Source organism: Urocitellus parryii, chromosome 6 (genome assembly GCF_045843805.1).
Source record: "Urocitellus parryii isolate mUroPar1 chromosome 6, mUroPar1.hap1, whole genome shotgun sequence".
NCBI classification, from domain to species: domain Eukaryota; kingdom Metazoa; phylum Chordata; class Mammalia; order Rodentia; family Sciuridae; genus Urocitellus; species Urocitellus parryii.
In genome coordinates, this window is record NC_135536.1 from 166,289,140 (window position 1) to 166,305,134 (window position 15,995).

Below are 15,995 nucleotides of genomic sequence, written 5' to 3' on the forward strand. Positions count from 1 at the left end.
TTGAAAAATACATTTAATGTACATTTATTCCTCACTTTACCTTCTCTGGGGGAGTAGAAACTTCAGCCTTTTCTCATTTATCCATCATCTTCCAGTTTCCCACTCACATTGTCTGAACCTATTTAATTCTTACACTTGTTATTTAATTTCAAGATACATGCCTTTCTTTAACTCACAAGTATTTTCTTGTATTATGTCTTTTTTTTTAAGAGAGAGAGTAGAGAGAGAGAGAATTTTTAAATATTTATTTTTTAGTTTTCTGTGGACACAACATCTTTATTTTATTTTTATGTGGTGCTGAGGATTGAACCCAGCACCCCGAGCATGCCAGGAGAAGGCGTTACTGCTTGAACCACATCCCCAGTCCCTTGTATTATGTCTTTATTACTTTATTACCTTCTCTGTTTTCTATTGTACTCTCTAGATTGACTATGTCTTTATCTCATATTTTTTCTCTCTCACTGTTATCATTTTGTCTCTTACTTTTGGTTTGTTTGTTGTGTTTGTTGTTATTTGGTTCCACATTCTGGGAGACTTCCCTCATCTCCTTAAAAAAAAAAAGTTCTATAGAATTTAAATTTTTATCCTATTACCTTATTTTTGATTTCTCATAAAACATTTTGCTCTTTTTAACCTTTTTACTTTTTAAATAACATCTAGCTCTAATTTTTATTGCCAATTACTTCTGAAGATGCTTTCCACTGGGGGCGGGGCAAATCACTTGGTACTGGAATTTCCTGGTGTCTTATTTTGTGGTTCATCCGGCTTCTCTTTTCATTCAATAGTGTAGCCTTCCTTAAATAAAGCTTGCAGATTTTTTTATTGGTTCACATTTTAGATGAGGGCAATAGAAGGGCTGACTGAGAGGGGCTGGGGATATAGTTCACTTGACAGGGTGCTTGCCTTGCATGCACAAGGCCCTGCGATCTATCCTCAGCACCAAAAAAAAAAAAAAAAAAAAAAAAAAAAAAAAAAAAAAAAAGGCTGACTGGGAGCTTTGAGTATATGAGTGGGATTAATCTGCTTGTAGAATTGACCTTTAGGTGAGCACATAGGTGGCATCCAGTGCTTAGAACTAGAGGGGCTTTACTTTGGATCTGTAACTCCAATGTCAGCCCCCATAATTCTTTTCAAATAATTTGTTCAATTTCCTAAAAGATAAACTCTCAGATTTTTGTTCTAGGACATAAATGGTTCTAAATTACTCTGCAAAAGGAGAAGAAGGAGGGACCTGACTGTTTTGTCTGCATTCCTTTAGGTTATTTTGTCTGTATTCCTTTAGTTATTTACCCTTGCTTTTTTTTTGTGTGTGTGTGTGTGTGTATGTTTTTATGCATGAGGGATTGAACCAAGGACATGCTCATGGTAGACTTGTACTTGACTATTCTGCTCCCCCCAAGCCCCCACCCATGTTCTTGCACAGGCTGGCAGTGCTCCAGTCTGGGGCTCCCTGAGTAGTTTCTGAGCAGGTCTGTGACTTCTTTGGCTGCAGCTTTCTAAGTATCTTAGACTGTGGTTTTCTCTGTTTCATCAGACACTTTCCTCATTTTCTTCTGCAAACTTATTGAAATATGTCATCTTTTATTGACTCATCTCACTGGATATTTGTCACTAGGCAATTGTATTCTTTTCCCACCATTTTCATAGAATTTTGAGAGAGATAAGAGGTCACACTTGTGCTCATTCTGCTGATTGGTGCTAACCCTATTTTTAGTTCCTGTTCCAAACCCAATTTCTGGCTTTCCCTCCTTCACTGGCTCTCCAGCTCAATAAATGCAATTCCAACATGAACTGCCAGCATCCTCAGACCCGCTGTCTCTCGTGCCATGCATTCTATCCATCAGCAAATATTTTGGTTTAGGTTCAGAATAGACCCAGTGGCCAACCACTTGTTACCACGCCTACCTCAATTGCTCTAGTCTCCCCTAGTTTCTCTCTCCTTCTGCACTAAGGCTTTCCTATTAAAATAAGGCACACCAGAGCAATCCCTTGCTCAACACAATTTGCTTCCTGTATCACTCAGAAGAAAGCCAAATTCTTACAATGGCCAGGTATAACTGTGTGGTCAGCCATGACCCCTTGCCAACTTCTCTCTCACTGCTCTTGCTCCTACCCTTTCCTCCCTTTCAGCCAAACTGGCTTCCCTGAAGTCCCACCACCATGCTGGATTCTTGTGCCTCAGGGTCTGTTCTCTCCCCAGATACCTTCTGAATTCACTCCATCCTCCTCCTCAGGGTTTTCCTGAAAACGCATCCTCTCAGTGTAGTCCTGTGTGACCAGGGCATTCAAACTTGAAACACACTCCCCTTCTCCAGCATCTCCGGTCACCTTCTGTCCTTTATTTCTCCCTGCCATGAACACTGCACCTTGTTTATTTTATGGTCAGTCTACCCCCATTCAATGTGTTTGGTTATTTCTGTACCTCCAGCACCCACAGTGCAAGGCACACAGTAGGCTATTAAATATTTCTTGAATGAATGGATATTATTATATAATCATTAGGAAAATTACTAACAAGGCACTTTTCAAAAAACTTTCATTCTTAGTGATAGCTTAATCATTGGGAGCATTTGACTGGTGATAGATGGCAGGTTAGATCAACCTGGGTAGATCGACAGGGTGTCAGGTGTTCCCCCCACCTGATATTTTACATATAAAGGAAAAAATATAAACAAGGAAGTCAGATTTTCTTAGAATTCTTCCTGCATCCAAGAAAACTGTGTTGATTTTTAAAATTTTTTTTTGTTTATTCTTTTAGTATTTGTGTGCCTGCTTCAGAGTGAGGCACACAGATAAAATAATCAAGGTGTAGGTATACTCAGCTGCTGGGTATCAGAAGCTGGACAGGCAGAGGAACAAGAGGGAAGAGTCTTGTTTCTGTGTTACTGGGTGGATGGATGGAAGGGGAGATGCTATTGTTGAAGCAGTTTACTGTCCTCCCATTCTGGGGAGAGGTGGGCTCATATAGCTGCCCACAGTCTGAAATCATGATCATTTTTGGGTTTCAAGATTTATGTTTTCCTTTGCTTTGTCATTATCTCCTTTCTGTGGCACCCTGCTACACTGTCTCCAAGAGAGTTCTCATTTAACAGATGCAGAAAAGATACCCAGTGGACAGAAGGCCAGAGGTACTTTCTTCCACAATTACCAGAAGAGCAGTTGCTGCTTCTTATCTGTGTAAGGAAGACAGTACAGTGTAAGTCGCCCCCCGCCCCCGCTTTTATTTCGTTTTTCATTATGAATGTCTCTCTTTTGAATTCTGAATTTTTAAACTTTTATGTCTAAGAAAATTCTCCGAGTGTTTCATGTATCACGTTCTAAAACAAACATGGCCTTGGCAGGTCTCTTTGCTTATCCCTCTTAATCTTCTGCTTTCCAACATCATTTCCTAGACTATAATTTATTTTTCTTAAAAACAAAGTTCCCTCCATGCGACAACGTCTCTCCTTTTGTTGGCCTGACCCATGTCAACTGCTTGGTAAAGAGGAGCTATTTTAAATTTTCTCAAGAAAGCATGTGTTAGTTAGCTCATGCGTAGGGAGGGCGGCAGTTATAGTCACTCCCCGAGTGGGAGCAAAGCTGAGTTTGGGAATGATGGGGAGAATGAAAGTCATTGTAATGAGTACCACCCGCATCCTTCTACTGTGGACCTTGGCAAGTTATGGAGAGACAATTATGCTTCAGAAGACTGAAACAGCCAATCAGCTAAGGGGCCTCAATTTATTTAACTCTAAAAAAAAAAAATGAGATGAGAGTACATGATGCTCAAAGAATCTATAGCTCTAAAATTTTAAGTGCATTGTCAGTTTTTTCAAGAGTTTCAAAGCCTCTCATTGTTCTTTTCTTGTACTCCTCTCTCCCTCTTTCTCTTCCTCCTTTGCTTTCTTCCCCCTCTCCATAAGAAATTTATTGAGCACCTACTGCATGCCAACACTAAGTTAGATACTGGGCTCACAAAAATGACTGAGCAATTATTTTTCACTTTCAGCAGTTCATAAATTCAGTATAGGTTATGAGGTATACTGACAGGTAATTATAGAGTGATAAATACAATAGAAAATATAGTTGGGGCTGGCTGTGGTGGCACACACCTATTGCTCAGGAGGCTGAGGCAGGAGATGGCAAGTTCAAACCCAAATTAGCAAGGCTCTAATCAACTTAGCAAAACCCTCTCTCAAAATGAAAAATAAAAAGGGCTGGCTATCCTGAGATGTTGCTCAGTGTTTAAGCACCCTTGGGTTCAATCCCTGGCACCCAAATAAATAAAATATGCTTGGGGTTCATGAAAGAACAGAGAATAGAACAATGTACCATTCCTGGAATTGAGGGGTAGAAGAGCAGATGGTAAACTATATGGCTAAGTCCCCAAGGAGGTATAGAAATTTCCCTGGGGTACATACTGGAGAAAGGTGCTCTAGAATAAAACACACAAGGATTATCAAAACATTAAAAATCTAATTATAAAAGCAGACAAATCACAGGAATTTAAGAACTGCTGGAGCAGAAAGGTAGGAGGTGAGTGCACAGAATCAGAGGGTAGGTGCTATGTTTGCTTTAGTCACTAATGAATCCCGAGTACCCAGTGAGGTATTTGGCCCCTGGTAGGCTTTTAAAAAATATTTGTTCACTACGCAAATAAAGGAAGGAGTGAAGTACACACTTCATTCTGTGGGGAATAGAGAATGAAGAGAATGTGGATCATGAGCAGATTTTACTGATATTCTTATACAGATGGGCAGGCAGGGCTGGAAAGCAAAGAGAAGGTTCTAGGAAAGCAGGGAGGGGCTGACAACAGGTGAGACCTGTTGAGGGCCTGAACAAGACAGCAAGAAGAAGGATAAGAAAAGAGATGTGAGAGCTGGTCAGGAAGCTCACAGAGACTGCACGTTATCTGTATGGTGGGCAAGCAACTGGTGTGGATGAAGTTAAGGAAAACATCTAGAACATCTCAAACCACACCTCTCAAAGAACTGAATTAGATTCTCTAACACACTCACAGTTACAGAGGTCCCCTCTAAAATATAGAATTGCAGACAGTCAAGATTGATGTTTAGTGTATAGAAACTATTTTTGGAGAGCTCATTTACTCTGTGACAGCTACTTCAAAATATAATAACGTAATGCTCAGAAATTCCCTGCTAAAGACTTTTTTTTGCATGCATGAAATGACATTTAAAAACCCAACTGGCTCAACCAGCTTGGGAAATTCACCATATCTATCAAAGCAGAACATACGAAGATCTATGACCAGCAATTACACTCCCCAGTATATACTCTGCAGAGAGGCAGATGTTTGTAACTACATTATTTGTCATAGCTCTGAATTGGAAACTGCCTGAGTGTCCATCAACTATAGAATAGATAGATAAATTATTACAGAAAACTGTTTAGCAAATGGAAGAAAAACATCAAAACCACAACAAATAGAGAATAATATCATTAAACTCATAAATATAATACTGAATAATAGAAATCAGACCAAAAAACTATATTGTATGATCCATTTACAGATATTTTTTAAACAGGTGAAACAATTCTATAATGTTAAAACTCAAAATAAGGATTTGGTTAATATGGTAGATGTTTTGGGGTCCTGGTGATGCCCAGTTTTTCCATCTGGGTGCTGGGTATGTGGGTGTGTTTCTTTTTCAAAAATCCTTCAGGACATACAGTTTGGATCGGTGCACTCTTTTTTGTTTGTTGTATTTCAACAATTCATTAAAAAAAAAACCTGATTCTTTTCCCATTAGCATAGCTACACAAGAAAAAGGAATTTGTTTTTTCCTATTTATAAATGTGTAAAAGAATTTGTGATTAAAGAAGTAAGGATTGAAAACAATAGAGTCTGCAGATCTGTGTGTAGATAAGTAAACACAAAATTCCCCCCTGCATGTCTGTTTTTAGACATCTTGATCTCAATCCATTGGCTCCTTACTGGTCCAATCCACTGCTTCTCATTAGACTGAAGCAACATTTGGACTGAAATTTGACAGAATGAACGGTGGTTGAACACTGTGCATGCCCAGGTGGCCTATCAGAGTTTCAAAATATTTAGGAATTAATAGCAGAGCCTGGATCTCAAATCCTGTCTCTCAGGGTGACAGGCCACCTCACGGATACTGAGCCTTGGGCAGTGAGCAAAGGTGGAGTCAGGAGATGAGCTTTGGAGTATGAGGGAAGCAGCCACAGAGGCATTTGTTTCCTGCCTCATCACATACAACACATAGTCTTGCCTAGAACACCAGCTTCAGCCTTCCTAAAAAGATTTCTACTCATATTTTTTTTTTATCATGGATGATCAGAAAAGGAACCAGAACCCCAATTAAAAACATATTGAAAACCATTTTGGTTTTCTAAATGCAAAACAGGGAAGACATCACCTTTCCTTACTTTGTAGACTGGTGTTCTTCTGTGCTAAATTATGGGACAGATTTCATGACTTGCGGAGAGATTCTCCAGGCAATGAATGATCTCCTAACACCTGCACATCAGGTTGTTGAGACCTGGAGGTAGGAGCCAGCATATGGCAATCCCTGGAACTACTGCTTCTGGCTCACAGCAACCTACACAATACTGCTTACACTGCATGCCATCAGGGGGTAGGATTCACACCTAGATACCTGTTTCTATGCAGCACCTCCAGAAAATAAACAGAATTATAGGAGAAAGACTGGAAGGGAACAGATAGAAGAAAACTATTTTACCTTCAGATGCATTTGCCAATTGAGCATTTTACCTGATGAATCAGCTGGCTCAAAATAACATCATTTTTTTTGTGACTAGATGTATATGATCTGTGTTTTATATTTCATGTTCACCTTGCCAGTCAGATCTTTAAAGCAATGCTCTGACTAGTGCTGAAAAGGGCTTAAGAAATAAAACAGTCTTTACTCTCTGAATAACTAGAGTTTCCTCTGTCACCTGGAAAAGCCAGGCAATCAGAAAAGAACAACAATTCTTTCCACTACATGTGCCACTTGTCAACATTTTGATCAATGTACTTCACTCACCCTCTTCTGGATGAGAGTTCCACCGCTCATGGCTAAGCCCAGGCCCTCTATGCAGGATGGAATTGAAATACTGTTTTTTGTGTAAGGATCAGACATTATCGGAACACATTGTTGTGTTCCAATAAAACTTTATTTATAAAAACAGGTAGTAGGTTTGGTGTGGTCAGGCACACCTGTAATCTCAACATCTTGGGAGGCTGAGGCAGGAGGATCCTGAGTACAAAGCCAGCCTCAGCAATTCAGCAAGCCCTAAGCAACTTAGCGAGGCAGGATCTCAAAATAAAATATAAAAAGGGCTGGGGGTGTGACTCAGTGGTTAGGAGTCCCTGGATTCAATTCCTGATACCCAAAACAAACAAACAAAAAATAGGTAACAAACTAAACATGGCCCCTGGGTTGTAATTTACTAAGCCTGTACTAAATTCTACTGCTCTTGCCTACTCCGTCAGGCTCCAACGCTTCTACTTCCCTGGATCAGCATTTGGTTTCCTTCTATGGGATCCTTCCCACCAGTCTATAAACATGCTATTGTCACTCACGCCTTAAAAACCACCTCTTGACTCATTTCCCCTTCCAGCTGCTTTCCCACATCTCTGATGCTCTTTATATCAAAACTTCTCAAAACAGCAATGTCTTTTGATCTCTTGTTTCCCGCAGTGTTGCCAGCACCCATTCCACTCAGGGCTTGGTCCCTACACTCCTCTCAAGTTGCTCTAATAAGGAAGGACAGAAGAGGCCTTTGCATCATTAGAGCCAGTTGCCAACCTTGAGCCTTCATCTTAGCTCAACTAGGAGCAGCAGAATCACTCTCTCCTCCTTGAAATACAGTCTTCACCTGACTTCAACTGACAAAGGTTTGCTGGGTCGCTTCCTGTGGACCTTATCTTTTTTCCGATTCTTGCTTATCCCTCCAGGATGGGGTGTTCAAGACTCAAACCTGGGACATGTTCTCCATCTAGGGTCACTTCCTCGCTGATCTCCTCCATTTTATTAATACTATTTCATAACAGGTACTTATTTTTGACTTGTTAATACTATGAAATACCCAATGATTCCCAGACTTATATATTATATTTGGTGCTCGACTCCAGGCCCATATAATCAACTGCCTACTCAATGTCTCCACTTGAATATACAATAATAGCCAAAAGTGAACTGAACTGAGTTTGAACTGAGTTTGAACATGACCAAAAGGGCTACATACCTCCAAGTAAAAATTTACTAGATATTATAGATTAAAATTTATCCATGTCAGTAATATTTCTATCTTTCCTGACATCTGGGCCAAAATTCTGATGATATCTTTGATTTAATTTTCTCTCCCACGCAACATGTAGAACATAAGAAGATGGTGTCAGTTTTACCTTTAAACACACACACAAACACACACACACACACACACACATATGCATGTATGCATCTATACATGTCTATATATTTTATTTTGATATAAAGAGCAGCAGAGACATATATTTGGACTCCTTTTCATCTCCACAGCTCTACCTTGGTTGAAGTCAGTAGCCACTCATTTAAAATATATAATTTCCTAAATTATCTGCTTGTTTTCACTATTATTCCTCCCTGTGCACTCCGTTATTGATTAAATGTTAAGTCAGATCATCTCTGTTCTCAGTTCAAAACCCTCTAGTGGCTTCTGACTCACTCATAATAAAGAAACAAAGTCCTTCCAAAGCCTACACTGCTCTATAGAAATCAGTTTCCCTTGCCTGTTCAATCCCCACTGCTACTATTTTCTCTCAATCTTGCTCACTCTGCTTCTGCCACACTTTTCCTTTGCAGTTCCTAAACACACCAGACAATTCTTGCCTCAGGACCTTTGCACTTGCTATTCCCTCTATGTGGAATATTCTCTCTCCATATATCCTCATGGCTTGCTCTCTTACCCACTTCAGGCCTAAGTGTCACCTTTTTGGAGATAACTGAATTGACCATCCTATTCAGTGTCCCTTCCCCAGAAATCCCCACCAGCACTTCATTTTTTTGTTGACATCACTGATTTCCTCCTGATACTTCACATGACTCACTTATTTGTGTTATTTATTGTCTCTCCCTCACTAGAATGTATGCACCACAAGGGAAAGGGCCTTGTCTGTTTTATTCACTGCTTTAACCCCAGCATTTAGAACAGAACTTGGCACTTTATAGAAAGCTTGATAATATTTTTTAAATAAACACACAAGTAAACAAATCCAAGCTCCCTGTTTCATGGATGAATAATGTGCCCACACTATCGAGGGGCTTGAAGGCTCACATACATTAGTTAGAAGAGTGCAGCTCAGATTTATGAATTACAGACTCTTTCTCTTCCCTTTACTGTGTTCCTTCCTAGAGTTCCCCTCAGGATTCATATTAAAAGAAAAAACTGAGGTCTGGCAGGGGGAGATAGTTCATTTGCAGCAATTATGATCTGCAGTGACAGCCCAGCCAATGTTGGTCTCCCCCAGCATCAATCTCTCAAAGACTTGGTTTGCATTTGTTTAATGAAGGGGCTGAAAGATGAGCTTGTAGGACACTGTGTTGGTTTGTGTTCTTCTTGACTCTTATATTTGGCCTGCTTAAGTCACGATTTGTCTTCTCTATTCTTTATTTTTTAAGTTGCATATATAAAAATGGAGACTAGAGGATCTAAGAGGTTTTCTTTTAGAGCATCCTGTCTCCTTTCCCTCTCTAGGGTATGGAGATGATATGGTTACGCACATGAGCCAGTCAGAGACACAGATAAATGGCCATGATTAAACTTTTGAAAAATTCCCACAGTGACCACTGTTTCTTCAAAAATGAAAAAATGTCATACAGAGAGGTCATGCATCTTAGGCACCCAGAGGACTCCAGGAGGGGTTTGGAAGTGAGAGCACGCAGGAATGTGCTGGGGATGCTGATTCTACTCTGCAAAACAGCATTCCATGCTTTCTCCGTTGTGCTCGGTGGTTTTGAGACTTCATTTAAGACAACGTTTTCCATTCTGAATAAGTATCTAGACCCAAAAGCTGCCAAATGGAAGCCCATATGTCATATTCAGTCCATAGTTGTGTTTTGGTTGGCTCACGTGCTAAAGACAATTTTTGCTAATATTTAATATTTCATGTGGATTCTTCATCTCCTTTTAGAGAAAAACCCAAAGACCTGGCAACACTGAGCCCATACTTCTCTAAGGAAGAGATCCTCAGGGTACAGTGTCATATAATACCTGCAGTATTGGCACCATCTCGGAACTTGTTTGTTAGAGATGCAATTGCTCAGGCTTCATCCCAGACCTGCTGGAGCTTGAGCCTAACACAGAGTTTTCAATAAGCCACTCAGGCTATTCTTATCCAAGCTTAAGTTTCCTACATATTGCTCTGAGACAACAGTTGGTAGGAGCAGAATGAGGTTGCTACAATTCCCCCAAATCCCTTCTGCCTTACCTCTGTGCAATGCAGTTATTACCAACACATGAGGTCCTGTAAGAATGTATGCCAACCACCCTGAAGATAGCCCATACAGCCTCTGAGAATTACTGACTATCCCTGGGCCTTATTCTGTCCTAGGAGTTAACTGACAGATGCATAGGGGGTGGTGGCATGGGGATGAAGTACATCAGCACCCCTTGTTGGCGAGGAATCTCAGTGGAGACTGGGCCAAAATTTGGAGGACTAGATGTTCGTCTAAGCCACTGGAAAAAATTAGAGGACAAGAATCTATGATAAATTGATGCTTAAGATAGCCCAATTGAAGGTGTAGGAGTTGTAGGTCCAGGGTCTGCACTGGAAGAGGATGAACAGGAACCATGAGGAAAGTAACTGTAGTTAGCAGAGAAGCCCCCCTGAAAGAGGCCAGTGACTAGAATTGTGGGGTTTTCAAGGAAAACTCAGTCATGGAGACAACAGCGAAGTAGTCTAGCAACTATGTTTTGTCCCTTCAAGAATACCTTGCCCGGGCTTCACCTCTGTTCTCTTCGCTGAGAACATGAGGCAGCCATGTTATCATGGAGCTTATTTTACCCCCCTCTTCTCCTGCTTTCCCTTCTTCTGCTGCTGCCTCTCCAATCCTACCATAAATCATATAGCGGTAAGTGGAGACCATTGGCAACCAAGGACAGGAGAGGAAAGGACTCTAGGGGCATTCACCACCTCCCCTGCAGTTCTGAAAGCACCCCAGGGAGGTGTCTGGGAGTTGCACATGGTCACAAGCACAGCCTACCCACCAGTTCTCAGGGTAACCAAGGTGGCAGGGAGAATGGAAAACAAACCACTTACATTCAAGGGAGACACCCCAGCCTCCACGGAGGAAGCAGATGAGCCTGGTTGTCAGGGTAGAGAAGGGCTGGCAAATCATGCTGTGTAACAAAGTGTAATTGCCAGGGACACTACATTCAGAGTTCAATTACAGAAGAAGACAGTGGAAGACAGTTTCCCCTTCATATCTGTCTCTTAAAGGATTCACTTGTCTTAAGGTATAAATTAAAAATTCAATTTCAAGTGGTTCAGGAAAGGACAAAATGGCATGTGAATCCAGAATCACATCTTTAGGAAAATTTAAGTCTCAGTTCTAGTTTAAATTTCTCATTGATGCAGGAGAATTCTCAGAATATTGTTGCAGCTGAGCAACATTCCTCAGATTTTCATTTTTTCTGACCAGCCCATAAAGAAGTATTTTTTTCTCCTATATACACACTCCTTGTTCTCCTCTATTCTTCCACACAGTCCTCCATCTGAGATATGATATGTTCAAAACTTCATTATGAATTATCTGGTTTTTTTTTTCTTCAAGAATATAGGCCCCTAAAGGGATTAGTTTTCTTCACTGATGTGTCCCTAACCCTGGAATTGTGGCTGAAACAGACAAGGCACCCACCCAACAAATATGTGTTGAATGAATGAAAAATGAGACAAATCTGTTTGTGTACAATCTCTTCTGGTGATGTTCAACTTTTACAGGAGTTTAGGTTTTTTAGCTTTCCATTACTGTGACAAAATACCTGAGAAAATAACTGTTTTGGTTTAGATATTAGGTGTCCCCAAAAGCTCATGTGTGAGATAAGGCAAGAAGGATTAGAGGATTGAGTTATGAGAGCCTTAACCTAATCAGTGAATTAATCCCTTGATAGGAATGAACTGAGAGGGAACAGAAGGCAGGTAAGGTGTGATTGGAGGATGGGGGTCCCTGGTGATGTGCTTTTGGGGTTTATATTTTTTATCTGGTGAGTGGAGTCTCTCCCCACCCCCTTCTTTCTCTCTCCTTCCTGTGATGTCTTGAGCCCTTCCCTTCACCACCCTCTTCCACCATGATGGGCTACTTTACCATGAGCCCCAAGTAATGAAGCTGGGGTCCATGAACTGAGACCTCTGAAATCCTGAGCCCCCAAACAATCTTTTCCTCCTTAAAACTGTTCATGTTTTTGTCAGTTCTTTCGGTCACAGCCATGAAGAAGCTGACTAAAACAATAACTTAAGGGAGGAAAGATTCATTTTGCTCATGGCTTCAGAGGTCCATGATCAGCTGGCTCTATTGCTGAGATGAGGCAGAATATCATGGGGAAAACCTGAGTCTAGGCAAAGCTGCTCACCTCATGGTGGCTAGAAAAGAGAAAGAGGGAGAGGGAGAGGGAAAGAGAGAGAGAAAGAATGGGCAGGAGGAAGGGCTAGAGACAAGACATAGTCTCCAAGGGCATGTCCCCAAGAACCCAATCCCTTTAACTAGATTCTACTCCCTACAATTTCCACCATCTCCCAGTAGAACACTCAGCTATGAATCATGGTGCATTCACGTCCCCAAAGCCCCCATTTCTGAGCATTAATGCATTAGGGACCAAGCCTTCAACACATAAGCCTATGAGGGACATTCCAGATCCAAGCTGTTACAGTGGGCTTCTGTTGGCCTTTCCATACAATAAAACAAGACTTGAATACTGTCCCTGCACTGTTCCCAGAAATTAAAAAGAAAATATGATCTTCTGAGATCATACTAACAATTAGAAATATGAAAAATAAATTTCAAGAATAACATGGTGCTTACAAATTTTAACTTTCTGGCCTAGCAATTTCAGTGGGGGAAAAATACCCTAAAAATATTACAGCCAGAGAAGTCAAAACATGCTCTGTGGCTTCATTAATTATACCAAGAACTTCAACTAGCTGCTAGAAAAATCTTTATAGAGACAGTACTGATGGGAAATATTACAGGTCTCAGAAATCAAAACCCCCTTACAGAAAATTAGTGGGCAGGAACTACAGAGAGGAGAAAATTAGATATATTTAAAATATAACTGTAGAAAGGTTTAATGCAATTTAAGATATACAGATTGAGATACAATATAAAAACCTATATTCGTTGTTATTAAAAACCTCCCTGAAAGTCACTATCATTTAATGAATGTTTTAACTTGAGATTTAGTGAATCTCATAAATTGGTGATTTTTTTTGAATGGGAATATGATTGTGTTTGGAAAAAGCAATTTAAAAAATATTTTTCAAATTTTTAGCATTTGCTTATATTCATCCATTTGTCTAAGGATCCATCCATACATGGAGAAATGAAGTATATAAACTCAAAACAGTAACAGTGGGACACTAGAATAACTAGTGCAAGACAAGCACAATGCTGACACACACATAAAGTTCCATTGCACTGAAATGTCTCCAAGTGTAAATTATGCAATAGAAGTAAATGGGTAACTTGGTCATTTGTCAGAGAAAACAGATTAGGTTTGAACACACTTGGAGAGAGTTTCTAAATACCTTAGAGAATTAAAACTGGATGGCATTTTATTCATTCTGCTGTAAGAATTAAAGTCAATGTAATGTAAATATTGGAAATAAACCCCTGCCAATAATAATTAACGAATTAAAGGTCAGGCTAGTATATCCGGTGTAGCTCATAAAGTTGTCAGAACACTGAGGATTAGGAAATTATAGATCATAATGCCCAAACAATACACACTGCCCTGGAGTGACCCTGCTATTGTGACCTGTGACCTGAGATACCCTATAAGGGCACGTATAAGATATGCATACTTCAGAGTATTCCTGCTCATCTTCTTAACCCTTGAAGGAATTTGTAGGAAGGACAAGGATCATAACTAGCATTCCATAAAATATGAACATGGAAAAAGAAAGCTCTTTAAATACATTAATTACTGTTTGTATGTGTGTGTATGTATACATGTACTTATATGCATATATATATGTATATGTATACGTACACATACACACACATACACACACACACACACACACATATATATATAATATATATATTATATATATATATATATATTTTTTTTTTAAGGCCTTTGGGCATTTCTAGAGAAAGTATCACACCTGAGTCCAGCTTCTTGTTTGCTGTGTTGTACTTATATTCCAGTTATTTCTATATTATCTGAAAGACCCTTTATCTTAGTAGAATAGCAATTTCTTAACGGACAGGGTGTATCTAATTCACCTTCCTAGTCCAGAGTCTAATAAGTACAGTTATTATTATTTAAAATTTTGTGTTTTTTTCTTCTCTCACATTTTAATTCAATTAATACTATATAAATGGTGGTAGGCTATGTGTTGTCCAGGGACAAAGAATTTAAGAAGGTATTAAAGTTGCCTGCCCTCAAGGAGAGAGTTGAAATGGAAGTAGAGTTAGATAGAACAAGAAGGAATCTACGATAATAACTTGGGATAGGTGAAATGGAATGTGGTCTTATCTACATTTTATTTTGCAAAGGAATTATGTCAGGTGTTTTTTTCCTAGTGGGAAAAAAGCCCATAATTCAAAATATATACAATTATTGGAAGTGTTTAATTACACTTATACTTGATGACTGATTTATATTTACTTGGAATTTTAGCACAAGTTAAGTATGACAAATATTCAAAGTCTTTCACAGATATTAGTACAATATCACAAGAATTAACACTGAGAAAAGAGCTTCAGAGGTTTCCAGCTACTGTACCTTGGCTACTTCTTCTTGGAAAGCCACGAGATTCAAATGGGAGATATTAACTAGGTCTGGCCCGTACACCACGGTTATCATCCGATGCTCCAGGCGCCCAATGTTCCCCACATCCAGAAGTTCACGTAATTTTGGATCCTGGTAATAAATGTTGAAAAAAATTTAGTTTATATCTAGAGATTCCAAAATGACAGCATAACCTCAAACAATTAAAGCCAGAAAGACTTCAAAACAAAGTTGCCTTTTATTCTTAATTGAAAATGGTTGGAAGTGAAGGCCTCCACCTCCAGTGGCCTAGAAGCAACTTGCCCCAACGGTTTGTGGAAAGAGAATTTCTGGCTCAAGACCTATGGTCCTTCACTAAAGTGTCCTTTCTGTCATACTGCCATTCAGCAAAATATTTATGTGTCATAATTATCCCTTTATTCCCTCCAATCATCCCATGAATTGCATATTGAAATGAGAAAACTCTACCTCATTCCTTGATTCATGGACATATTGAGACAAAGAAGGTAGTTCTTGTGGTATCAAAATTCATCATTATGCCTGCTATAGGTTGGATCTTAAATCTCCCCCAGAAGCTCACGTGTTAAAGACTTATTTACTAGCTTGGCACTATTAGGAGATGGCAGGAACTTTAAGAGGTGGAACTTGGTGATCTTAGGTCATGGGAGGCCTGCCTTGAAGGAGATATCGGGGTCTTGGCTCCTCATCTTCCTGTCTTTTTCTTTCACTTCCTGGTCATGCGGTGAATAGTTTGCTATGCTACATGCTCCTACCACGATGTGCTGCCCATCTCTTGCCGGAGGACTGAAAATAGGAAGTCTCCCTGATCATGGACTGAAATTTCTCAAACTGTAACCCCAAATAAGCCTTTTCTCTTTTATAATTTGTTTATCTCAGGTATTTAGGATCGTGACATAATGCCACCTAGGGCTGGGGCAGAAACTTAGCCAAGGCTCTTAGAATCTGACACTGAGTACAGATGTCAAGAGATAGGCTATGACGACAGTGTAGAAAATGACAGCACCTGCCATGAACAG

At 39.8% G+C, this 15,995-nt stretch overlaps 1 protein-coding gene across 1 annotated transcript in view; it reads right to left on the reverse strand.

Moving 5' to 3' along the window:
- Plcb1 (phospholipase C beta 1) overlaps nucleotides 1-15,665 on the reverse strand; it is a 251,856-nt gene extending 236,191 nt beyond the window's left edge. The window contains exons 1-2 of the mRNA XM_026385821.2: nucleotides 15,633-15,665; nucleotides 14,953-15,090 (exon numbers count right to left, since the gene is read on the reverse strand). Coding sequence (XP_026241606.1) covers nucleotides 14,953-15,090; nucleotides 15,633-15,665 — 171 coding nt within the window. The remainder of the gene's footprint in view (nucleotides 1-14,952; nucleotides 15,091-15,632) is intronic.
- Between the last annotated feature and the right edge of the window lie 330 nt (nucleotides 15,666-15,995).